Raw genomic sequence first — 25,406 nt, 5'->3', positions numbered from 1 at the left:
CTCTCTCTCTCTCTCTCTCTCTCTCTCTCTCTCTCTCTCTCTGTGTGTGTGTGCATCAGCAATGAGCACACTCATTCCTATTCACCACATACGCTCAATTATTCATGTGCTTCTTTTTGCTTGTTTGGACGAACTGAAAATTCGAGGCGTATTTGTTTTTCTTTTCGAGTGAAGGAGGAAAGAGCATCCTGCAAGGAAACCACAAAAACCGCAACGAATTTAGCACGAAGCTTGACCAGAACGGTTGGAGTTTTGCTTAGATCGAGTGCATTTGAATGCGGCGCTCGACAGCCAACTGAAGCGTGGCAGGCAACAGAGGGAATGCGAAAGACAGAGCGAGAGATCTGGCACAGTGGCCAAAGAATGCATTGAAATCAGACAAAAATAACTCAGGCGAAATTCAATACATGCATTACCCACCCATATATCCAGGGAACTAGGAATCAGTTTTAGATTATTCTGTCAATGTCCAATGTCGAATACTTTATGTAAATGAATTTGTAGCCCAATGCCCCAAAATGAGAGCCGCTGCGTTTCTGCCATTAATTGGCAATTTATAGCAGAGACCCAAACTGTCTGTCCGTCCTCTCTCTTCATTTTCACGTGCTCGCTCAAGTGAAAATTATCATTTCCAGCGAAACTAAATTGCCTTGGTCCCGCTATACACCCATTCCTCCACACACGGATCCCCAAAAAAACAGCAAAAACGAAACAAAGCAAAAGGCAATGCCATAAAAATGTACAGAGAAAGCAAGAGACACCCACACAAAACACCAGCCAAGAAAAACAAAACGAAAAGACAAGACAAACACACAAAAAAAATAGAGTGGGAAGGCGAAAAAAAGCGAAAGGACGAAGAGTATAAAGATGGTGGTGGAGCAGGGGGCGGGGGGGACAATAGAGGAATAAAAAGCCGCGCGAAAGTCGACAAAAGTTTAGCCGGGGACAAACCATCCAGGACGACCGCAAAAGGCAACAGAAGTCTGTCTGCTCTGCCCATCTCCTACTCGACCCAACCCTTCTCCTTCGCTCTAGCGAGACGATATCCAACAAAAAAAAAGAGGAGAGCCAGGAAGCAAAAGATGTTGACTCTCATTAAGCGACAGCCTAGATGCTCTAGAAGAACTTTGATTAGTACTGGCATGGATAAAGAAATTGAGCAATGAAAATATACAAAAATATGGAAAGAGTCATCCGCAAATGATGGATGGAGAATGCTTACATCTAGCAAAATTTGATCTACCCTCTCTCATACTGTTTAATCTTCAAAGAATTACTTCTGTAAATGTACCTTTAATGGTGTAGAGTATCGAGGTGAAACCCAACCAGCGATTTATCGCATTTTGCTGTGGTCGGCATTAGTTACGCTGAATTTTATCACAATTGCAATTCTTTCTAGTCGAGAACACCCACGCCCAGACCCAGACCCAGACCCCGAACCAGACCCCCCGCCTCGAAAATAATCATTTATTCGTATCTTTTCGACTGGTTCTGCCTCTCTGTTGGAGGCGGCTCTGGCCAGCTGCCCTGGCAACAGTCCGAAATTCCGATTTCGCGCCTCTAATTTCCACGTTTTTGGCCTTAAATAATCATAATTTGGTCTTTTGTGGCTTCCCTGCACTGATGCTGTAGATGATTAACGCATCCCCTGGTCCCGATCCCTTCTAAGCGGCGGAAGGCTCTTTAAAGTTTCAAGCCCAATTGCTCATTAGCAAATTCATTTGGCTGCACTCCAACTGCAGGGGATTGGTGGTGGTGATGGGGCTGCGCCCTTTCCCTTTAGCCTCTGTGACTTATCAGTAGGAAGAGCCATAGAAAATATCCATTCAAATGCAAATTGCAGAAATTCACTACGAAGTGGCAATACACTTTTCTAATAAACGAAAGCTGTTCAATTCGATTACCAGGCTGGTGGACAAAGAATAATTTCCCAATGGAGAGACTCTCCACTCGAATTGTTTTTGATTGAGTTTTGCCCTGAATCCCTGTTGACTGCTTCGAGAATGCTCCATTTCTCTGTCAGAGCATCTGCAAAATTGGAAAATGCAAAAATGCTTCAACAAATTATCATTTTGCATGGCCTAATGAGTTGTGCAAAAAGTCGAAAGATACTTCGACTCCCAAATATGAGAGAGAGAGAGAGAGAGAGAGACGTTTTTCCCCATCCCTTAGCTGATACGAAAATGAAGCCATTTTTGGGAGCAAAATGTTTGCTTAATTGTCAAAAATTCAAGAGATGAAAAAGGACAGACAGAGCTGCAGGCCAGAGAACTATGAAAGGGCACGACAATGACTGGAGAAGGAGAAGGAGTGGGTAGAGGGTGAGTAGGAGCCTGGGTGGATAGTTGATGAGCTGAGGGATGAGCATTAACCCAGTTAACCCATTAAAGCCGCCTCATAAATTCAAAGCCACAACAGACCCCCCAACAACAACAACAGGCGCGGCACCCTTTGTGGCCTTTTGAGAGGGCCCGACTTGGCACCGTTTTTCGACTCATTAAAGCCAACTTCACGCAATTAGCCTAATAAGCTGCCCTCGCAAAAGGCTGCTGGCCCCAACAACAAAAGCCAAAAGGCAGCGAATCATGAGGCGAAAGGGAGAGTGAGAGTGAGAGTGAGAGAGCACAAGATTGAGAGAGCAGAGGAGGCCAGTAAATTCCGTAACTGTATATAAAACGTTATTGTGGTTCACATTTTGCACTTTCGCTCAATTAACTCAATTAATTGACATTTAAAATACATGCGGTGAGAGGAAACACATACATGTGCATACGTTAGGAACAATAGCAGCAAACTAATTATATGTACATGCAGACGTGCATACAGCCATGTATACATACATAAATGTTAATCTAACCTGCAACCTCTACGTTGGAAAACAGTTTGCATGGTTGAAACTTTGGCCTTAAAGGAGAAACCTTTGCATCGAATGTGATTTACAGAAGCACTAGAGTTGTAAACTACACAAACTTCAACAGGATAATCTAATAAAAGGATGCATTTTACAAGTTTCTCCTCTTCACAGCACTTAACCCAAAATAAAATCAACAACAAACACACATAATAAGCAGCAAACTATACCAAGAGAAGACAATATGGAAGGACACACAGTTTACACTGAGAATAAACAGTATTAACAGCAGAGAAACACAAAAACAATATGCATTGTACATCCATGTACATACATAAGTTATATTTCTCTTACCTTTTCTTTTCTCTTGCAATATTTATTCGTTTCTTTTGTAGCCGTTTCCATATTGTGCGATTTAATTCTTCTCGCGCAAATTTGAAGCTATTTTTTCGATTTCAAACAAATAAAACACTTAAACACAAACAATAAAAAAAAACTGGACACACCGCACCGAACGAAACAGAATACACACTGCCAGCATTTGTAATAGCGATCGAGAGAGCACAGAATCTCGCTCCTTCCATTCTCTCCTTTCTTCTTTGTCTTCTTCATTGACTAAAAGGAGTCCATAGGCTCTGTTGTGCACTTGGAACATGCAGATCAGATGAGCTGGCCAGATGTCTCCAGGGAGCTCTCATACATACATACTTATGTAGAAGGGTATTTCGCGAAAGGGGCGAGGGCAAACATTAACAGTTTTGCTTTGCATATTTTGTAACGGAATATGCCTATTGCAAACTCTACGGTTATGTGCAGCTCTAGCAAAACGGTACAACAATAAAAGGCTTCTCTCACGAAAAGAGATTGGAGAAAAAAGAAGTAATAAAATGAATTTGCAAATAAGATGAAAGGCCAGTTGTGTTCGCATACGATTTTCAATGCATTTCAACAATAAATTGTAGAACCTTTTCGTCTGGTCAGCTCTGGTTTAAAATTTAACAATATTGTAAATGTGTGATTGTGTTGGTGTTACCTCTTGGGGGGCACCTCTTGGCAATTTGTGTTAAAATGTTAGGGGACTTCAATAAACAACTAATTTGGATAAACGCGGAACATAAACAAAGAAAAACAAGTACAATTATTTGCCGTCGGGGCAGGCCATCTGGAACAGGAATTGCGCGATGGTGCGCGTTGGTCGGCCAGTCATGCGGTCCTTCAGCAAATAAGGCAAAGGATTGTAGCGTGTCAACATTCCCACGTTGCGGATATCAAGATGTGCCCAATCGACGCAAGGGACCAGCTCGTGTAGCACGGCGGCGGCAATGCAACTGGATGCAGGTCCACGTCCACGATTGCTGATGTCGAAGGTCTCATTGGGTGAGATCAGCTCCTTGTAATAGCGCCACAAGGGCAGGCGCCACACACGATCACCCGTGAGGGCGCCAGCCTTCTCGAACTGCTTGTATACGAAATTGGAGTTGCTGAAGATTCCGGCGGCAGCTCCTCCCAGCGCTGGACAGACGGCATAGCCCACAGTGGCAACATCCACGACCATGCGCGGCTTGAACGTGGTCTGAGCGTAGAGCAGGGGATCGGCCATAGCTACTACTCCCGCCTTGCTGACGTCCACGAAGCCGAGCGTCTTGCCATTCAAGAGGGACACTACATCGCCAGGCTTGGCCGCCATGCCGGAGGCCATATTTTCGCACAGTGGCAACACTGCCGTTACGTTTACGGGCAGCGAGAGAGCGGCGGCGGCACGGATGACGCCCACGCAGGAGGCTGCACCGGCCATGCAGCCACGGTACATGGATAGACAGTTTTTGGGGCGAAGGCAGAGGCCACCGCTGTTGAATGTGAGTCCTTTGCCGAGAAGGAGAATCGGCTTGTCTTCCGGGGCGGTTCCGCAGTAGCTGATTTCTAGAATTACTGGCGGCTCACAGCTACCCTTGGCCACCATTAGGAAGCTGCTCAAGTTCTTGGACTCAATCCAGTCCATGCCCCTTACCTCCACGGAGATGCCGCAGGGGCACAGGGCATCCACAGTCGACTGTGCAAATATTGAGGGCGTCATCTGGTTGGCCGGCGTATCGGCCAGGCGGCGTGCCAGATTCTGTGATTCGGCCTTGAAGAGGCCGCGGGTCCAGGCATCCGAGTCGGGAGAGTCGTACAACTCCAGCTTTGGAATGTGTGTGCGATCCTGACGGCGCCGATTGGTATTGTATCGATAAATGGCCAAGGCGCTGCCCTCGGCCGCCTGCTCGGCATACTCCATCGAATCCACGAAGACATCTGTGCAGCCCTGCAGCTGCAGGGCACGTGCTCCCACGCCGGCAGCAACGCGTGCATTCTCCATTCCCTCATCGATCATTTCCAGGTCGTTGAAGCCAACGCCCTCCTGCCCCAAGCCAACCACAGCCACTGCGCGGAATTCCGCATCCACATTCATAAAGACGCGACCCTTGCCCAGCTCTCCCTTGAGTCCAGTCTCGCGGATGAGTTCGGTTATCTTCCCCTGCACACGATCATCAAACTTCTCGCCCGACGAGGTCATCTTAGGCGGTCGATCGCCCTCCTTCGAGTACATACCCACCACAACGCCCTTGATGACTGAGTCGCACTTCTCGGCGGCGTATTGGCGTAGCTGCAGCTGTGCCAAGGCTCCACATCGGGCGGGGCCTGTGCACTGTACACGCCCGCACAGGGCCCTCATCAAGCGTACAGAATGCATAGCTTAATGATAGCTCAAAATCCCTTTTGTTTTTTGACAGCTGGTTCCAAACAAATTTTAGGATTTTTTTCCGAATATAAAAATTTTTAAAATACAGATCTGGCCTGATCCAGACGCTGCTGCGAAAAGACTGAGATAATCCAGGACTCAAAAGAAACTGAAGGGAAATGTAATGCCAAACCGCCTGCTGCGATGCGATAAACTGTTACAATTTGGATGGAACTTAGTTTATAGTTTCTAGAAATGGAGAGTTGTAATATATTTCGCTTAATCAGAAGTGACAAAACGGGATCATTCCTCATCGGAATCGGACTTATTTGCTGGCTTGAGGCTGCCAAAGACCTTGGCCGGTATGGCCTTCTGTTCGAAGCGCAGTTTCTTCATGATGAGTCCCTCGTCATCGGTTTTAGTTGTGCCCTGGCCTGCCGCCTCAGCTTGCTCTCCATTCGGTGGTTGCTGCTGCTCCTCCTCCTCTTCCTCGTCGTCGTCGTCTTCCTCGCTGTCGCCGATGTCAATCTCATCCGGATTGACAACTGTATTATGCTTATCCTTGGCTCCGCCCTGGGTCTCGCCGCGCACGAACATGATGTTGCTGGCAGCCTTCTCGGTGGGCTTTTGCTTGGCCTCGGCTGCCGCCTGGCGGGCCTTCTCCTCGAGCAGTCGCATGGCATCCGGTCCGGAGCCAGCACCAGCATCGGCTGCCACGCCATTTGTGTTCGTGTTGACGAACTGGGCAGCCATCATGTTGACCTGAGTGTTGTAGGTGGCCTGAATAGAGCGCTTGATGCGCAGCATTTCCCGCATTGTGTCCTCGTTGCCATGACGCACCTCGAACTCCTTCCAGGTCTGCCAGAAGTCAGCCGTGATGCGGGGATCGCAAACCTATTAAAAACAGCTTAAAATATGGCCAAACGACTGGTTAAATGTGAACTCACCTGCGAGCAGTGGGCATAGATGGCTCTTGCGCGATCCACCTCGCCCAGCTTCGTCTCCAGTTCGGCGAACTTCACGCACATGTGACGCATATGCTGCTCGGGCAGGGCCTCGATGGCCTTCTCGTAGATCTCCCTGGTGCGCGGCAGGCCGTAGATCTCGGCCGCCTTCTTCACGAATATGTTGTACATGTCGAACATTTCCTCCTCCTTGACGGCGGACGTGGCGCGATCGTAGACGGACATGGCATGCCGCGCCAGTCCGTGCTCCTCCTCCAGCTTGGCGTAGAGCAGATAAAAGTACTTGGCGTGCTCGGCGGGACACTGGTCCAGGCACTGCTCGAAGAGGTCTCGGGCACGCTCCAGCTTCGTGCCCCCGTACCGTGCCAGGAACTTGCTCAGATACGAGTTCCAGATGTCATACACATTGGGCCACTTGAAGAGGGAAATGCCCTTCTCGTAGGCCCGATACGCCTCCTCGAAGTAGTTGTGCTCCTCGAGGAACATGCCATAGTTGATGATCACCTGCGGCGTGCAGATCTTCAGGTCAATGATGCGCTCGTAGACGGCCTTGCAGGTCTTGAAGGTGCCAAAGGACTCCTCTAGGTCGGCGTACATCGACCACACCTTCAGGGATCTGTGGAGGCGCGACTGCACCGTCTCCGTATCGTCGTGATAGGCCACCTTCCGCTTGGGCATGGCCGTGGCGCGCTGCATTAGCTTGAGCGCAGCCTCAAACTGCTGCTGACGCAGCTCCATCTCTGCCCACTCGCACCACACCGCGGCCAGATCCTCCACCTTGACGTACTCCACCTCGGTGCCGCGCTCGAAGACCACGCGAGCATCCTCCACCTGGCCATTGGACTCGTAGAACTTGGCAAACTCCACCCAGAGGGTGTGCAGCTTTCCCACCGCCAGCTTGGGCTGAACTGTCTGCACGGCCTCCGTGTAGGTGTTGATGATCTCCGTGGGCTTGTCCTCGTACAGATTCACCCGCTTGTGCCACTCGTGAACGTTGTGCGGATTCTGGCGCAGCAGGACGCTGTTCAGCAGCAGCAGACGCCGCTCCATGAGGTATTCGAAGCGTGAGAGGCGCAGCTCCACATCGATGTCGTCCTCCTCGGTGGCCTCTTCGTTCTTGGCCACCTCCTCCATGCGCTTGTTCAGCGACAGCTCCTCGAACTGCGCGTACTCGTCGAAGACTTGAGTGAAGTCCCGCACTGTGGTCACCGTTTGGATTGCCTCCTCGTAGATGTCCCTGGCACGGTCGAACAGGCCCGAGCGCACATAGTAGTCGGCCAGGGAGTTCCACAGGTGTCCCAGCTGATCCGTGTACCGCCGCAGGCCGCCCCTGATGATGGCGTCCACATTCAGGGAGTGCACCTTGTGCGGATTCTTCGAGATGAGGTCGCACAGCTCGTTCCACAGCTGATGGTTCGACTTGCCGTGCTTCGACACGAAGTGCTCGTTGTCCACTATGTCGGCCAGCTGCTGGGCCGCCTCGTCCAGCTTCTCCACCTGCTGCAGGTACTCCACATACTCCTCGGCGTCCTCCGGAAACAGCTTCAGATAGCGCCTGTACACCCTCAGCGCCGTCTCGGGCATGTCAAAGCGTTGCACGAACTTCAGGAACAGCGGCCAAATCCTGCCGTGCTGTGTGATGGGCAGCGCCCTCAGCGCCCGATCGAAGACGTGCCGCGTGCGCGTCACCTTGCATTGGGTGGTCATGAATACCCCATAGTCGATCCAGATGCGCGGCATCTTGTGCATGAAGACGAGGGCCCGCTCGAACGTGTTGTTCACCTGCTCGTACATGGGATCCGTGGGTATCTTGCCCCGCACCTGCTTCCTGCGCGTTCGCAGATAGTTGTACCAAATCTTGTAGCTGCCGGGCAGCTCCTTCAGGGCGCGCTCGTACACCAGATTCACCCCATTATTGGGCGCCTTGGCCTTGTGATCTATGTAGCGTAGCCAGTGCTTCACCGAGTACGCATTCCTCAGAATTTCCTCCTCATAGGGCACATCTTCCTCTTCCTGCAAAACACACAAATCACACCATAAGCGAGTGTTAAACTGCATTTACTTGGCAATACTTACAAAATTGAGTTCCGCATTTGAGGTTTTAGTGGTTTTTGCCACCATTTTCGCGGCCTAAATTAGCAAATTTCACAAAAACGCCAAATGCCGCAAAACGTTTTCGTGCGCGTCTCTGAAAACAGCTGTTTCGTGCGTGACTATCGATACATCGGCCATGTCGGTATTTTTATTAGATATCGAAGTTATCGCCCAAAAGGTCTCGTTGGCTGACAGCACTGTAAAAAATCTGCTAACTTGACAGTGGCAAGCTCTGTTACATTTTGGACTACATAACTTTGAATATCAATGTATTTTGGTACGTTAGGTAATATTAGGTAACGGGAATAATTTTCATGTTATCAGTTAACATGACTCATCCAAATGTGGTTTTGTTAATAGTTAACATAAATTTACATACCGAAGACAAAAGCCAAGAACCGCTGCTCGCACGATTGTGTGAATATATTTCCAACTAACAATCACACTCAAATCAGAGTGAATACATTAAAATGCCCACATATATATAGTGCATTGATTCTTCAAACGAGTTTAAGTGTTTTTTAAGTGTTTAAAGTCTTTGCAAGCTGGTAAAATTAAATAGAACATGAAAATCGAAGAATATGATTTATGACCACGGTATATTACGGTATATTTTTAAAGGGAAATGGTATATTTTGGTATATTTTTGAGGGTCTGAAGGTATATGGTATCGTTAATTCCGCGGTCACACTGTAAATAAGTTCGGTTCGCAAAAAAAAAAATCAAACAACTAAAAAAATCCTCCGAGTGTTGACATATTTAATTTAGCAATTTTACGCAACTCAACGAAAGCAGCTGCTACGCTACGGTCGCGAAGAGAAAGAGACAGAGATAGAGAGAAAAGGCAAGAGAAGGAGAAGTGGAGAAGAGAAAAGAGGCGCGTTGGCAAGCAAAAAAAATCAAAGTCTGTAAAAAAATTAGTTGAAAATTCTATAAATAGCTCAAAATGACGCGCTTGAAACATTTCTAAAAAAGTTCATTAAACATAGGAAGTCTTCGTATTTTTTTAGTGGTAAATATCAATATTCATTCACACATAGTCATACTTATGTATGAATGTGTTGTGTACGTGTGCCTTAAATATTTTCGCGCACTCAAAAAACCACACACCCAACACAACCATTACACACACAGTTAAATTGCTCCCCCCCCCCCTTGCATTGATTTTCCCGCTTTCCCTTGAGACCAAGACCCGTTCTTATGAGCGGAACGGCATTCCAATTGGTCCACACATATTCCAATTAAACCCCGCTACATGGCTGCTCTCCCACCCCCTAACACTGTCTATCCATCAGCTGTTTTGGTATCGAAATTTTCCATGCTCTTGTTGTGATCTGCCAGCGGAAAATTTTCCGGTCTTTTAAGGCTCTGCGCTTCCTTGTTCCTTGGCAGTAAATAGCGGCCCGAAGCAGCCTGCAAGTGTTAGATAGATGGCCTTCGGCGAGCCGGTTTTCCACCCACACAATTGACACACTGACAACAGCAGCAGCAACGCAGCAACTGCAAACGAAGCTTTTAGCTGCATGCAGCTTTTGCAGCCACCGAAAGCTCATTTGTCAGCACCATAATTAAAACAGTTTTGAAGAAGAACATACCAGATTGAATACAATAGAGGGCTTGCATTCATCCTTACACAGTTCTGCATAAACAAGTAATTTAATACAAGTCTTTTATGATTCAGTAAGCAAATAATCTTTAAGTTTTCTGCTTAATATTTCAGAGTTTTTTCCACAGAAAACTTAGTTTTATGATGGCTTTACCCCCTTAACTGTGGTATCTGCCACACATCCGCACAACCTTTTCCCAACCATACACTGCCAAAGCTTTTACCTGCACACCTCCCGTGGGCTGCGTTTGATCAAAGTGTTTTATTGATTCCATTTTTCTATTATTCTCCTACCTTACTTTCAGCCAAAGCAACGCCACAACAACGCATCAGCGAAAACCAATAAAAGTGCATAATAAAAAGTATTAATATTTATTGTATAAAAAGAGCTTTGTTCTTCCATTAATAAACAGTTTTCCCATAAATAAGTGCAAACAATTGCAATTTGCCACCATGTCGCGTACAAGTAGTTTGTTTTTCAATTCATCGGTGAGTTTAGAGACTAAAAAGTGTAATTGTTGAAAAGAAACAACAACAGCACCCAACCCACACCACGGAAAAATAAAATAAAAGTTTAAATAAACGAAACCTACAAAAAATAAAACCCGTTTGCGAGTGAGAGAGATTGTTCCAGAAGAGTCAACAGACAGAGATAGAGAGAGAGAGAGAGCGAGAGAGTGCAGCAGCAGGTTGACCATTCCACACGAGAGAGAGGGTAAGGAAGACATTCCCGAGGAAACAAAAAAAAACACATTCCAAGCAACCCTCCCCCAGCTCAAAACCTTCGAGTCGGTTACATTTTGCAAGTGAAGAAATCGGTTTACTGCCTAATGGCAACATCGCTTAATAAGACGAGACACAGGCGCAGATTGGCTGCGATCTCGTTCCTATCGAATATCTCATTAGATGGCACACACCGGGACACAAAATTTGGCGCAACATTCGGCAGCAGCATTATCTGCAACCAGAATAAGAACCCGACCCCGACCTACAGCAACGGCCACGCCACGTCGGCGTTGGGACTGGGCGCCGGAGGCTACCATCAGCACTATCAGCAGCATCATCAGCAGCGCGGCCACTCGGCCCAGCAGCAGGCGAAGCAGCAGCAACAGCAGCAGCAGCAGAACCACCAGTATCAGCAACATCAGCAGCCACCCCATCATCACCAGAATGGTGGCACCTCCATACCAATCCTCTGCACCGCCATCGATGTGCAAATCGGTGGCGGCCTCGGGGACTTTGGCATGCTGCTGGACGAGTGCACCACCGCCGCCGCTGCTGGCGGTGGCAGTGATGGTGATGGGCATTTTAGTGAAACTGAAAATATGGGTCAATACTTGATGAATGTCCTGCCTACCGACCACAGTGCGGCGACCATCAGTCCCGCTGTGTCGGCTGAGAGACGCAACATAAAGCGACAGGCTCCGGGCAGTGGCAATATGAGCATTCGGCAGCAGCAGAAGCAGCAGCATCAGCAGCAGGCGCGGGCATGTCCCGCCGGTAGCGGAGGATCTGGTGCCGAAAGCGGCAGCGATTCGGATAGCGTCAAAATACCGCTCAAGGTGTCCAATCTGGGCAGCGGCGGTGGCGTCGGAGGAGCAGGGGCAAAGCTATTGCCCCTCAGAGAGCGGTAAGTGGACATTTTTAGCTAGCCAAATGCCTTATTTCCTTATTCACAATTAATTAGAATTTTCCATCATTTTATTATTGCTCAAATTCCACCTGAAATGACAGCAAAGTTGACGTCAAAGAAAAGACTTTGGTCCGTTCGCATATTCATAAATATTTCTCTCTTTGTAAAGATATTTCCTGCTTTGGGCACTTATTTCTGAATCACATCTATCGCTGGGAAACTTGTTAATTCGATTCGGGGTGTGATTGGGGTTCCTTTCTTTTAATTCAATAATTCATGTGGGCATAGTTGTTGGTTTCATCTGTTGTTATTTATTATTTTGGGCACTAATTCGCCGTAAATGATTGAGATATCCGCGCAATTTTGCACTCGCCAATTGACGCTTGATATCTAATTAGTTTTGCAAAAGGCTCAAATTGTTCAAATGCGGCGAATACAGGTTGACAAGGTGGACAAACAAACAAACAAACGCTCGGAGAAACAATGATCCACACAGCAGGTGTATGGTTATTCAGAATTTGTAATACATTTGTGAAATTTGAATTTATGTTTTTTTTTTCGAATATTTTATTCTCATCTGACGCATGGGCAATATTTATGTGTGCGCATATACAAGGTACAATGGGCCAAAAAGGTGTTTTTGCGATGGAATAAACCTTGTGTTTCCATCCCCCTGCCCACAGTATCTTTTAGAAATAAACTTTGTAGCAGCGAGACTACACATTGTGTTGAAGTGTTTCACGTTTTCGTCGCCTGATTATGAACAAACCCCAGCGGGGCTGGTTGGCTCTCCTCTCTGTTGCTTGGGGCTATATTTAGAATGTATCCAAAGATGTGTGTGGCGGGCATTGTAGATGCGATTCGTTGATTGTGTGGCGCCCCACAATTGCAACGAGAGACGTGTGCCTGTTCAATTAACGTAAATTGGACAGCGTGCCCCGCAAAATTGTCCAAACAACAATTGTGCATGAGTGAGGCGGCGGCGTTCACTTAATTTTAATCGAAAGCTTTTATTGTGCCACAATTCGTGTGCCGTTCCAGAGCACACCCCCTAACAGCGGCTTTGCGGTTTCGTCACGCACTTTAAACGGTCTGTCAATCGTTAAATGGCTCTTGCTCTAACTGTAACTGTAACTAGTCATTGTCTTTGGTCAGGCGTTGACACGCAGCGTTTAGCTGTGAATCATCGATACTGCTAGACACAAAACAATTACGCAATAATTTGTGCAAAAACAAAACAATGATGGGAGGAGGGCAACAAAGAGCATGGTGGGGGGGAACAATGAACGACTTTAAACTTCCTTGAACTGCCGCTCTCGCAGGGACTCGAACTACCCTACACACTCTCCCACGTGGCCTTTCTCTGTGTGTCCCACTCTCTCTCTCTCTCTCTCTCTCTCGCTGCCTGCGTAACACACTCTCGCACGCACTCTCCTTCATTCTCTCTCTCTCTCTCTTGTAAGCTTGAACCGGTGCATTGTTTCTTATTCTCTCCTTGGAAAGCTCTGCAAAGCTTTCACTTCAATGCCAACGCATGCGACAAGTTACATTGAACCCGCCGCCGCACTCTGGCAGCAGGTGCTTTTGCAATTGCTGCTTGCACCCGTTGCGCTTTGGCAAACTGACCTTGTTTCTGCCCCCGAACACCACCCCGCATACCACATGCCCCTCTATGCGCCTTACCGCTCGGCTGACTGCGCGGCACTCTGCTTCTTTTCACGTAGTACAGTTTCGGTTTCAGTTTCTTTTCGCCTACTCAACTGGTGTCGGCACCACCCCGGTGGCCCTTTGTGGCTGGGGCAGAGGCCTCTCTAATTGGGTTAGGCGTTTATATTGTTTGTTCACATTTCCCTCACAAAATATGCAGTTGGCCTTAAGCCAATTGGCTTTTCATCGACCTGTCAGAGCATTTGTTCGGGTAAATCATTCTAAGTTACCTGCCGCTTGGGCTAATTACAACAGCAGGATCCATTAAACCTATAATTATTAAACCAAAGGGATGTAGATCAAGTTCGTACAATTTTAGCTGCCTTATCGTGTTGCCGATTAGATTATTTCCCAAAGATCCATAGTCGCAGCTCGACTTGAAAGCGAACTTAACTCTAGAGATTACTTAAGATAACGTCATTGACGTGATGGACAATTTTTAAATGCTTCTACTCTTGTCAGGCGACAGATAACTGACTATTCTAATAATACATATCTATCTATCGTACATCTATAATTGCTCGGAACTTGATGTTTAATTAATGTTGTCTTCATGCTGGTTTGTACTTTGGCACTTCTGATACCAGCGCAGAGCCAAAATATAGGTGAATCATGATTCAATTGTTGGCCAGCAAATAAACCGCAGGGGAACATTAATTCTGGAGTACCTCTCTTTTATGAATAACATAACCATACAGAGACTTCTCTTGCGACATCACCATTAAAGCTTCATTTCGCTTCCTGTTTATGGAAAGAGTTCATTTTTACCCACCAATCTTCAATTACATTATTATTTCCGCTTCAAAATGTGGGCCTCAGCAGCTAATTTTCAAGAGCCCACAAATTGTTGCAAAACGAAAATATTTTGCTATGCGAGACTCCCTCACAGTTGTGTCTCCCTCTCTGTGGGAACATTCTTGCCGCCAGGGCATTCAGGCAAAGCGCTGAAAACTACGACGCAAATTGAAAATCAACAACAAACAACTTAAGTCCAGTTTTTGTTTTGAAATTTGAGCAAGTCTTGGAACGGAGTGGAGTGGAGTTTGGTGATGTTGATGAATGAAAGAGTTGAGCAGGCAAAAACATTTAAAATGGCTTGCCAAAAAACGTAAACAATTTGTTGTCTTCTCGCTCACTTCCTCTGCGCGGAGACTCGAGACCCGAGACCCTCGAAGGCTCGTCACTCATTCAGAAATTGCGTCATGCCCTTTAATTTGATTTAATGCCTTGGTCTGGTTCCCCCGGCGTCTCTATCTCTCTCTTTCTCTTTCCCTTGCGTGGTCTTGCGGAAGCTAATTCAAGGACAGCCCAGCCAGCCGGTAGAATAATTGAAGCTTAGCATTGAACTTGAGAAGGCAAAAGCTCTCCATCCTGCGGCCATGTGGCAACGCTTGCACTCATTGGCTGCTCCTGGGCCGTCTCGTTTCAATGGCAATGGCAGCAATGTCAATGTCAATGCCAGGGTTCGGCAAACCTGTCCAGGCCGAAGTCTCCTCATACTCCCCTCCTCCCAATCGCTGAGCAACCCTGCAGCAGGGCGAGGCACTCCACCAAAGTGGGTAACCTTGAGGCCAGAGTTTTATGCAATCGAAGACGTAATAAGAACCGGTTACTCCTGACGCCGGTTGCTGTTTGTTTTCGTTGTGCTTTTGAGGTTCTAATCCTTGAAACAGGCAGTAGCAGCAACAGCAGCAGCTCTGATTATTGCATTCTGTTGTGAAAATATGCCTGGGCATGCTCTCGGGGTTGTTCTGTGAGTTATATTGGGGTTGCAAATAAGTGTGTCAGTGGTGCAACAAGTTTATGTATAAGCACAAAGGATGCAATTTGCATTGGAAACCTGCTCCCAAATAACCGGTTTCCACATTTGCAACACCACTAAGTTCCCTAGAGAATGAAAGATCAACACAGACAATCCATAAAGCTCAACATTTATGGATGCTAACAAAGAACTGAACGATAAGAAGCGCGTATACTAGACCACGTATTTGTATGGCAATTTGTTTGCCTATCACTCACTCACGCCCATTATCCATTCCCCCATCGGGGCGTTCGTTGCGCAAGCTACGACACTACCCAAAACAAGGCCCGTAGTAGTGCGTTATCATTCGAAACACCCAATGGTACAGGCTGTGACCGAAAGACTTCTCTTTAAAGCGCTTAATCGTTTCGTTTTGCTGTTTCCCCTCTCTCTCTCTCTCTCTCTCTGTCTGTTTCTCTTTTCTCATTTTAAAAATCAAAGCGGTTCGAGGCGGTTTTGATGGGTGTTCTCTTTTGCTATGGTATTTTGTTATTCCACTTCCACTCTTTGCTGTGCAATTCAGTCATATAAAATATAAAACAACGAGCAAGTTTGAAGTTTCACTGTCAGTGAAAGCTTTCCATGGCTAAGGGCTACTATTTACCATACATATTTACGTATGTACATGATCTTCAATACCTTGTATCGTATAAATATACAAAATTCATTTATTTGCCCTAATTTATTCCCTTTATAAACAACTGTTCGAGGTCTGGCCTCTTTGGTTTGTATTCAATTTTTCTTTTTGCTGATCCAAAAAGCTCACAATCGTTCTTCCACTCTACCTTTTGTGCTGATTATTTGTTTACAAGTTGGTGTTTCCCCGTTTCTCTGTTTGTCCGGTTTCTGCTTCGCCTAGCCTTTCCTAACACGATTATTATTATTGTTGCTTTCCGTTTCTCTCTCTCTCTCTCTATCTTGGTATTTCTAAACGCTTTTTGGTTTCACCTTATCGATAGCTCACCGTTTTTTCGAACTGAGAGATTAATTGATTGTGGCCTTACAGCCGAGGAAGAATGTGCGTCATTCTCATGGAGGAATGATCATACATACACATGTAATGCTCTGCTAGAGCTTTGAACTTTTGATAGCGCGTTTTGCAAGTATTTTCGTTTCGTATTTTACACATAAAACATGTTTTCGATTTGCATATTTATTTATCTGTCTTTCTACTATTAGTTTTATTCTCTATGTCTACCATTTTCTTGTTTATATACCCCAGACTTTTGGACATGTTTCGACAAACTTGCATTCCATTTGAGGCACGTGATCTAGTCAAATGTGAGGAGGTACATTTATATAAAGAGCGTACTGCCATTACCGTCGTCTGTTTATTCGCTGATAACCGCAAAACCAACAAGTCAGCACAATGAACAAAGACTCTGACTGATAAATTTACCATTTAGGGGAACGGGCAGGGGGGCAGTACAGATAGCGCAATTAAAACATTAAACTTTCAATTCTTGGTGCTTATAAATGTACATACATACATATGCCGCTCCCAAGCATGATTTATTTGCCCAGGGTCGTCTACAGATGTGAAAAGTATATTTACGCAAGCGTTTAGTAGCATTTCGGTCAATATTTGCAAATCAGAGATACTGGCACAGCTGGGCTGCAATAAAGTACGACTATATGGGTTGAGCAAGATGGTTTTGCCTTAGAGATTTCGAAAGTCTTGTCCCAAGATTTGTATCTGTTGTTCGTACAGGGGGAAGCAGTGCTGCTTGTGGAGAGAGACTAAAAGTTTGATGTTAACGCATGGGCTGTAAAGATCGTCTACATACTTTTAAGGCTTGTGTTCTGTTAACACGGTGCTACGTTCCCATGGCTGTTAATAGAACTGTTAATGGGATTTTGCTTCTGAAAAATATTTACACTAACGCCTCAATAACATAACAATGCTCGGTGATGATAAAAAGTTTATTTTGAATGCATTTTTCCTTTTCGAAGCTAGAAGCTTGAGATCATTTTCGGGAATATTTTCACAAAATCCCATTTCGAATTCGTCAAAAACCTATTGTTACATATGGAAATTTTGTTTGTTTAAATGACAGGCGCCCAGCTATGGATAGTTGGAGTTTCCAAAAATAAAAATAGAATCCGAAAACTACCAAAAAAAACTCTGCCGCACACAGACACACGCGTACAGTCAAGGTACAAGAGTTGCATTTGTGTGCGATACCTGCAGCGTATGCTTCGTCTCGCTCTGCCCTAATCGGGCACTCTTATCAGCTCTCTCATACTCACGCACACACACACACTCATTAGCGAGTCAATAAGTTAGGCGAAAGATAAACACAAAAGCAAACGCACAAAAATGTTTGTTGCGTTGCGGCCGACCGAGGGCCCTTATTACATTAACATTTTGGAGGCTTCTTCTCCTGTCTCTGGCCTCCTCCTTCTACTTGCTCTTACATTTGTAAGCGGGAATATTCGTGCTTCGCTTTCTGCGCGCCTGTTAGAATGCTCCAACTAATTAACGGGTTATGACAGGCTTGGCGCCACCTCCGTCATAATTCCAATGGGAGTGGGTTGCACATTTTGAAACCAATTAGCATCTTATACGTGTGCTTCTTATAATCCCCAATTAATTTACAGTTCATTTGACTCTCTCACTGTCTGACTTCTGCTTCTGCGGAGCTCACGCCACTTTTGCGGTGCTCTTTATTTGTCGAGTTGTAACCTCGACCTAGACCAATTATCCCAAGGTAATATGCCAGGCGCTCAGCGAGAGCAGCACAGAGACGTTGACTTCTGTTGCTTTGCCCTTCGACGCAGCCATAGCCGCATGTGTGTGTGGTGTGTGTGCGTAAGTGTCGGTATTTTTCACTTGTGTGTAGATATTTGTTTTCCAAAAATACCCATGCTTCGGTGACGGAGCTGGAGCCCCCTCCCACCACCACGCGATAAGCAGCTCTGATCGCCCTTAGAAAAGCAAATGAATGAATGAAAATCTTGTGTGTGCAGCATAGTTTTCTGTTTCCCTGTGAAAATATCGATCTTTGCATGAGGGGTGTGACGAGACGACACGCCTGGCAGCGCACATGTTTGTCATTGAATTTATAAATACCAACGAAAAAAATACATATGTATTTTTATACCAAAAACAACCGCAAGTAGCTTTAGAGCACAAAATTAAGATACCCTTGTAAGTAGTTTCACTAAAAATAAGGTTACCTAAATTTCGGAAAACGAGATTATAAACGGATCTAATCTTAGGGGTTCCGACTTCCTCTTAATCAAAGAAATCACAGACCTTCTCCAAAAGACACTTCAAAGCTTATGAAATAGTTAGCATTCCTTACACCATAGAGTATAAAAGCGCCTTCAAGGTCCATCCGAACAAAGTTTTTGGATTTTGCTGTGGTTTTTTACGCACGTTTTCCACTTGTCTCGCATCTTTGAGCGCCTGTTGCCCCTTAGATCACTTCGATTCTAACCGATCCTCATCTTCTGTCTCTCCACAGCACCTTCAGCAATGGAGCAAGCGATCAGCCGAGCATGCAGCCCGAGCGGCGGGCGCGCTTGAACACGGCGCCTGGGATGCGGGCTGGCTCCAATTCCAGCATCGTGGTGGGCGGCGGCCTCAAGCGAACGTACATACTGAGTGGATCGAGTGTGAGCCACATCACGGATGACAGCAGCACGGAGAGCCTCGCGCCGGCTGGCAACTTTTCGGGCAGCTTCCGGAACAGCCTGAGCAAGTCAGTGCAGATCACTGACAGCCGCAGGGGGACGACGAATGTCCAGGGATTGGGACTGGGACAACGGGATGAGCGGATGGTGCTGGTGTCCCGCAAGATACCATTCTTCATATTCTCAGCCCTGCCCTACTACAAGGGCAAGAACGGAAGGTGTGTAGAAAGAATATGAGGATAGAACATAAAGTCTAACAATTTATTGATTTCTAGAACCGAATTCCGCAAGGAGGATCGTCGTCGGCGTAATCCTTCCACATCACGTCCCCTGAGCTCCATCAATGATGCCCCATTCGATCCCTTTGATTTGATGGGCATGCAAAAGGCCGAGAGTGGTCAGGTGAGTCCGTCAATTGGGATTACCCAAAAGATTTCCTAACCAACATCTCTCTGCCTTCTTTGTTCCCAGGATATATCCTATGGCCATCTCTTGATACCATCGCGACAGTACGAAAAGGAGCGCAAGAAGTATGGCAATGCATCGGCGAATGCCTCCATCTTCGAGAATCAAATGGAAATCACCAGCACAGCTGCGCTCAAGAATCACGGCATAGCAAGGTTCGTGCCAGGTTCCGGCCATCCCATAACACCACGTTTAGGATCTACTTTTGTATTAATTCGTTCAGTTCCATTTCGTCATACACCATGTACCATTGCCACAAACATACATCTCAATCGACATTGTGCATGGCCCGCCATACCGAATGATTTATTTTGTTAGCATAGTCCAAATAATCCAATTATATGTACAATGTAAGCTAGATGGAAGTCAACAAGAGAAACAAAAACATTTCTCATATTGCTTTGTAATCAGATCCTTCTCCGTTCTTTTGTTTTTGGGGCCCAACTTGTAGTCGAATTGAGGCAATTGGCTGAGCAAACAAATTGCAAACACTTAGCGTCATCATGAGTCGAATCGAGTCTGTTATAACCCAATAATCCAAGTGTTCGGAAATGTTCAGACTCGGCATGTTTCTAAACTTTGTATAATCTTGAATTTGTATGAGAAGGGAAATATTTATGTAGTAGTCCAATCAGCCACGATACTCTCAGTTTAGATTGTATTTCTTTGTATTGGTCGATCCACCTCGTACATTTGAATACATTTTGTGGCATTAACTTGTTGCTAATTCATTTAACGCTTTGCACTACTTCGTTTCAGCACAAAAACCATAACCAAACGTCAAGGCAAATGGTAAATTTATGAAAGCAGCTAATATGAAAAAAAAATAAATAAATACCAGCCAATCCAGCCATGATGTCGCTATCCTAAACACCCGAGGGCTGTGGCCCATGGCTGGGTTCTTGCTGCCAAACGCTTTTAGTCCACTAACCAATTTCACACCCACACACGTACGCACACACCCACTCCTCGCACACACAAACATCCAACAGAAGAACATTGCTTCAACTAACCCGATTCCGCCTTCTCTCACGCTCTGCCTTAAGACACTTTTCCTAGTGCATATGTGTACATATAAATAATAAAGTTACTTTCCTCTCCCCAGGTGCTTTACGTATGAGAATAACAATCGGAATAGCGCGGCCAGTCCCACCCCCGAGAACAAGCTGGATTTGGACATAGATAGCATTGTGCTGGGTGGTGACACACCCCGTGGTCCGACCGTAAGTGAATATAATTTCACAGTTAATTTCTTTATTTAATATCCATTGATCTTCTGCAGAATCAGTACTCGGCCAACATCTTGGATGATCCAGAGCTGATTGCCGGCAAGCATCGCACGCTGTTGACCTTTACATCCTACATGACGTCGGTGATAGACTACGTGCGGCCATCGGATCTGAAGAAGGAGCTGAACGATAAGTTTCGCGAGAAGTTCCCCACCATTCAGCTAACCCTGAGCAAGTTGAGGAGGTATTTTTCTGAGGAGTCATCCATTTCTCATGCAACTCTATTAATTGTTTACCTTCTGCCCACAGCATCAAGCGCGAGATGCGCAGGATCAACAAGCTGGACACACGCATCGATCTGGTCACAATTTCGCAGGCCTACGTCTACTTTGAGAAGCTAATTCTGGGCAATCTGATCAACAAGAGCAACCGCAAACTGTGCGCTGGCGCCTGTCTGCTTCTCAGCGCCAAGATGAACGATGTGAAGGGCGACTCCCTCAAGAGCCTCATCGAGAAGACGGAGAGTGTGTTTCGGCTGAATCGCAAGGAGCTGATATCGTCCGAGTTTGCGGTGCTCGTCGCCTTGGAGTTCAGCCTGCATGTGCCAATGCACGAGGTTCTGCCGCACTACCAGAGGCTCCTCTACGAATCCTAGAATTGGCCCCGGCGCTGCACCGAAAACACTTTGTTGGCAGCAGCGCAGGTGGTGGCGACAGCGGCGGCCACCACCAAACAGCATCTTCGTCGCACCGGTAGTCGCAAGTAGGGCGAGGCGTGGGAGACATTATTTCGACCAAAAAAAACAAATCGTTAGTTCAATAAGAGATCGCTGATTTCAGTGGCGCCACTGTATGCAATGAGTTCATGTAGAGTGCATAAATGTAGGTGTCGCCACAGTGAAATGTGTTTGACATGTAGATCTTTTGTAGCCAAACAACAACTTGTAGAATGTGCGGTTTTCTTTGGTCGAAATGTTTGTTCTTCTATAGCGTTTGATTGAAGTCAGGCGGGGCTTCTACTCCGTGTACTCCACAAGATAAAGTAACCACAATAGAAAATATTTGAAAAAACCACAGTAACACATTATTTTTGCATAAAGAAACAAAATCAATATTTATTCAATTTCAATCAGTAAAAACATCAACCAATCGGAAAACCCTGATAGCAATATTCTATATACTATCCATTTATGATTTGATCGAGCATACAGAAAATATTAGGCTTCTTAAGACCTCCAAGTGCAGCCCTCTGGCTTATCAAACTGCAACTAGCGAGTAGATTCATACAAAACATATGCGGTTATCGTGCTTATTATATTACATACAAATGCTATCGTAAGCCACTAGGATTAGTTTTACTACAAAAAAGCCATAAAAGATTAAAAAAAATGACCTAAATACATAAAAATACCCCACAATTTCATAATCCTTAGATTCATAAGTGTTTATGTTTTTAGGAAAGTTACATATGTTTTTCTTGGGTTTTCTGTTATTGACATTTCAAAAATGAATAAACTTAACTTTATCAAAAAACCAATGACGTTAAACGCTAATTTATGCAGTGATAAGCTCAGCTCTTATCAACATTTTGTTGTCGCAGCCACTGCCACTGCTTGTGCTGTTGCTGTAATGTTAATTTTATTCAAATTTCCACATCGACGACGATCTCTGCCTATTGCTGTTTGCTGTTGGCCGCGTGCCCAAAGCTGGCTAATCCTACCGGACAGGGCCGAAGATCCCAAGAAAACCCCAAGTCGCATCGCCCCGGAACTTATTGATTGGCTTGACAGTTGGATGATGTGATGGCCCCATCAATCAGAAATCAATAAATTACTTACGATCGATTATTTGTCAGCGCAACAGGGGCACAGCAGTCGACAACAGGTGGCAGACACGACAAAAAAAGAGTTCTCTAACCCGCGATAACCCGAAAAATACGAGCCGGCACCAGCACACGTGTGCCCCAAGAGGGGAACCTACGCGACGGCGGTCGGGGAGCGGAAAGAGCTATGCACGTTGCCTTTTGTTGGGTTTTTCTTTATGTGTGGTTGTTGGTGCCATCCGTAAACTCTTTTGTGATAAGCATTCATATGTGTTGTAGCTAAAAGCTTTTCGGGCAGCCAGAAAACGGGCAGAGGTCGCTACGACACAAGGTGATTGAAAGCGAGGTGAGGCATTTCCAGTGAGCGATCTGCCAATACTTATCACTTATATATTTCTCATGTTGGGTGGAGCAAGTGAAATGGTGGACAACCAAATAGGCAACTCAAATCAGTGTAATTGCCTTACCTTGTAATAATTGGCTTTGCTAGTGTAGAATTACATACGTACACGCCAAGAGAGAGAGAGAGAGAGAGTGTGTGTGTGTAATGCGTTGCAATCGCAGTTTGCTTTTCTCCTATCAGCACAATTTAATGGGGGACGAACTCCAAGAGAGTTGTTGCGACCGTCTAAATGCCCTAAGTTGAGGAACGACTTTAAAATTATCTGATATTCACCTGTTTCAAGGTGTACACCAACTTAAATATCCCCAATATACCCTAACTTTCAATCCCAATCTTCATTAAATCTGCAATTTAAATTAAAACAAAGTGAATTGGCAACAAAGCCATGGGTGGGTGAGGAAGATATAGAGAAATACACAGAATATCAAATATTCTATTTTAGCATCTCTCTCACTTTCTCTCTCTATCTCTGCCTGACGCTCTCTGTATGGCTTGACGCCACATGACCCTGCATAATGGAAACGCTCAAAACTAATTAACGCAAAAGCAAAGCCGGAACTGAAGGCACCATCTAACCTCCCCTTCGGCACTTCTGCCTTCCGCTCAATGTTTTGGCCGTTTTCCACATTCTCTCTCTCCCGCCACGCGTTCATTGGGTCAAAGAGAGTGAGTGAGAGTGCGGTCTCTACGGTTTCTGTTCGCCTGACAAAAACGTCTGCTGCTGCTGCTGTTCGCGGATCCATGGGTTGGGCACTGGATTAGTTGTGTGTGTGGGTGCAGTGTGTGGGACGCACACTCCCCCTTCACCCAAGTTTATTACTCATTAGCACGCACAACTTTCCGTCCCGTCCCGTCCCATCCCGTCCCATCCGCAATGCTGAGGAGAGAATCAGAATCAGAAGCAAAAACTTTTGCTCAAACTTAAGCTCATTTATTAAGAACCGAACCCCATCCGCACACACGCAAACACACACCACACACATAGGAACTTTTTCATTAAAATTTCGCTTTCATTTATTAGACATTTTTCTTGAACCTCACCCCCAGAACAGGCCCTCACCCCTCTAAGATAGCACAACTCCCCGGCACTACGCCTTATCTTTTGTGGTTTCTCTGCGTTAACAGTTGTTAGTTAGTTCTACTCTGCACCCCCCACGCACACCCGCACCCTCACCACACACACTCTGATTGGAAACTTCTTTCTTTCATTTGGTCTTTCTTTTGCTCGCCTGCAACGGGACCATTTTCATGGCTTCCGACCGACCCCCCTCCATCACTGAGGGAGGACTGGCCCTGTCCAAGCGACGGTCCGACCAATATTCCATTTGCTGTTGCTGCTGCTGCTGCTGGCGTTGCTCCCGCCGCTGCTGCTGTCGACGCTGCTGTTGCTGCTGCTGCTGCTGCTGTCGTCGTCGTAGTTGCCTGTCGACTATCTGCGGTTTTCTGTGCGCCTGATACTATGCGCCGAGTTAATTGGTTTGCAAACAAATTAACCAACGTGGGTGTGTACGTTTCCTAATTAGCAGCTTTTGTAATTAAATATGCCCGCAGCCATACAAACATACACACACACACACATTAGTGTGTTATTCGAAAGAGCGAAAGGGAGGGAGGGTGCGTATGTGTGTGGGCATGTACAATGGTATAACGGTTCATGTGACGCACAGCGGCGTCTCTGCAGGGGCCACTTGACTTAGCTAATGAACGCAGACAATACTATACGAAAGTCCCCTTCAGCGGACGCCCCACTCGAATGGGTATTCCAGTGGAGAGAAGGAAAAGAGAGAAGGAGCGGCTGTGGAGGCAGGAGCAGGGGAAGTGGTGAGTCGGGTGGCAGCCAGCACTGGCGTCCCAAATGAAAATGCATTTTAATTAGGGGTTTTGTTGGCTTTTGTTTTAACTTCATTTTTGTTCTTGTTGTAGCCGCTACTGCTGCTGGTGCTTCTGGTCTGGCTGTGTCCAAAGGGGAGGGGGTTTCATTCATTCATCAGTTGAATCGAGTCATGGATGCTTAACAGGGTTGCCAAGTGTGTAAAAATGGGGAAACATTATGTGGAGTAGGCTTGATGAAAGTTAAAAGTTCAACGTGAATCTACCATAGTCTGAAATCCAAGCCAACGATTCTCCATATCTTCTTCACGGTTACGTGTATTAGCCTTTCAAACAGAGACTCGACAACCCTAAGCGATAAACGAAACCAACGGGACATTGAGAAAGAAGCGAAACAAAAGTTTTGCCAGCAAAGTGCACCCAGGCAGGCTCTCAGTTGGAGGGGGATACAATACTATAGGTTCTCCCTCTCTTTCTCTCTCTGTCTATCTCTATCTCTTTCTTTTGAATGGGCTGTAGTAGGAGTACTACGGCACCCACAAGTTCTGCTTTTTGCCAGTCATTATAAACGTTGTTGTAGTTGCTTTATTCGATGCAGACAGCAGGCAGGCAATGGCAGCCCCACAGCAGCAACAAAAAGGGT

General features: G+C 46.0%; 4 protein-coding genes and 1 long non-coding RNA gene across 6 annotated transcripts in view; 2 read left to right on the top strand and 3 right to left on the bottom strand.

Annotated features, from left to right (window-relative positions):
- The window catches only part of LOC117581330, a 121,625-nt gene extending 118,307 nt beyond the window's left edge, over positions 1-3,318 (bottom strand). Inside the window, exon 1 of the mRNA XM_034268455.1 lies at positions 3,206-3,318. The gene's annotated coding sequence lies outside the window, so the exon portion shown is untranslated. The remainder of the gene's footprint in view (positions 1-3,205) is intronic.
- A 449-nt stretch (positions 3,319-3,767) lies between these two features.
- On the bottom strand, positions 3,768-5,706 carry LOC117582832 (cytosol aminopeptidase). The gene has a single exon (XM_034270891.1). It carries the CDS (start codon positions 5,580-5,582, stop codon positions 3,990-3,992), a length of 1,593 nt encoding a protein of 530 aa, XP_034126782.1. The 5' UTR covers positions 5,583-5,706; the 3' UTR covers positions 3,768-3,989.
- A 103-nt stretch (positions 5,707-5,809) lies between these two features.
- Positions 5,810-8,750, bottom strand: LOC117582824 (pre-mRNA-splicing factor syf1 homolog). The gene is made up of 3 exons (XM_034270878.1): positions 8,612-8,750; positions 6,518-8,548; positions 5,810-6,464 (listed from the first exon to the last, which is right to left on the bottom strand). The coding sequence occupies exons 1-3, from the start codon at positions 8,654-8,656 to the stop codon at positions 5,874-5,876; spliced, it is 2,667 nt and encodes an 888-aa protein (XP_034126769.1). The 5' UTR covers positions 8,657-8,750; the 3' UTR covers positions 5,810-5,873.
- A 569-nt stretch (positions 8,751-9,319) lies between these two features.
- On the top strand, positions 9,320-10,775 carry LOC117579289. The gene is made up of 2 exons (XR_004573458.1): positions 9,320-9,641; positions 10,541-10,775. It is a non-coding gene; the product is annotated as an uncharacterized LOC117579289 (long non-coding RNA).
- A 108-nt stretch (positions 10,776-10,883) lies between these two features.
- LOC117579258 (CDK5 and ABL1 enzyme substrate 1) lies at positions 10,884-22,245 on the top strand. 2 transcript variants are annotated; one of them, XM_034265050.1, is made up of 8 exons: positions 10,884-11,865; positions 18,847-19,233; positions 19,291-19,417; positions 19,487-19,635; positions 20,240-20,272; positions 20,586-20,703; positions 20,763-20,953; positions 21,019-22,245. In XM_034265050.1, the coding sequence occupies exons 1-8, from the start codon at positions 11,066-11,068 to the stop codon at positions 21,362-21,364; spliced, it is 2,151 nt and encodes a 716-aa protein (XP_034120941.1). In that variant the 5' UTR covers positions 10,884-11,065; the 3' UTR covers positions 21,365-22,245. The 2 variants fall into 2 exon arrangements, with proteins under 2 accessions (XP_034120941.1, XP_034120950.1); XM_034265059.1 differs by lacking the exon at positions 20,240-20,272 and having other exon boundaries at positions 10,886-11,865; positions 21,019-22,209.
- The last annotated feature ends 3,161 nt before the right edge of the window (positions 22,246-25,406 follow it).

This window comes from Drosophila guanche, unplaced genomic scaffold (genome assembly GCF_900245975.1).
Source record: "Drosophila guanche unplaced genomic scaffold, DGUA_6, whole genome shotgun sequence".
Classification (NCBI taxonomy): domain Eukaryota; kingdom Metazoa; phylum Arthropoda; class Insecta; order Diptera; family Drosophilidae; genus Drosophila; species Drosophila guanche.
Note: the sequence above shows the minus strand (reverse complement) of the source record. Positions and strands in the feature narration are given on the sequence as shown.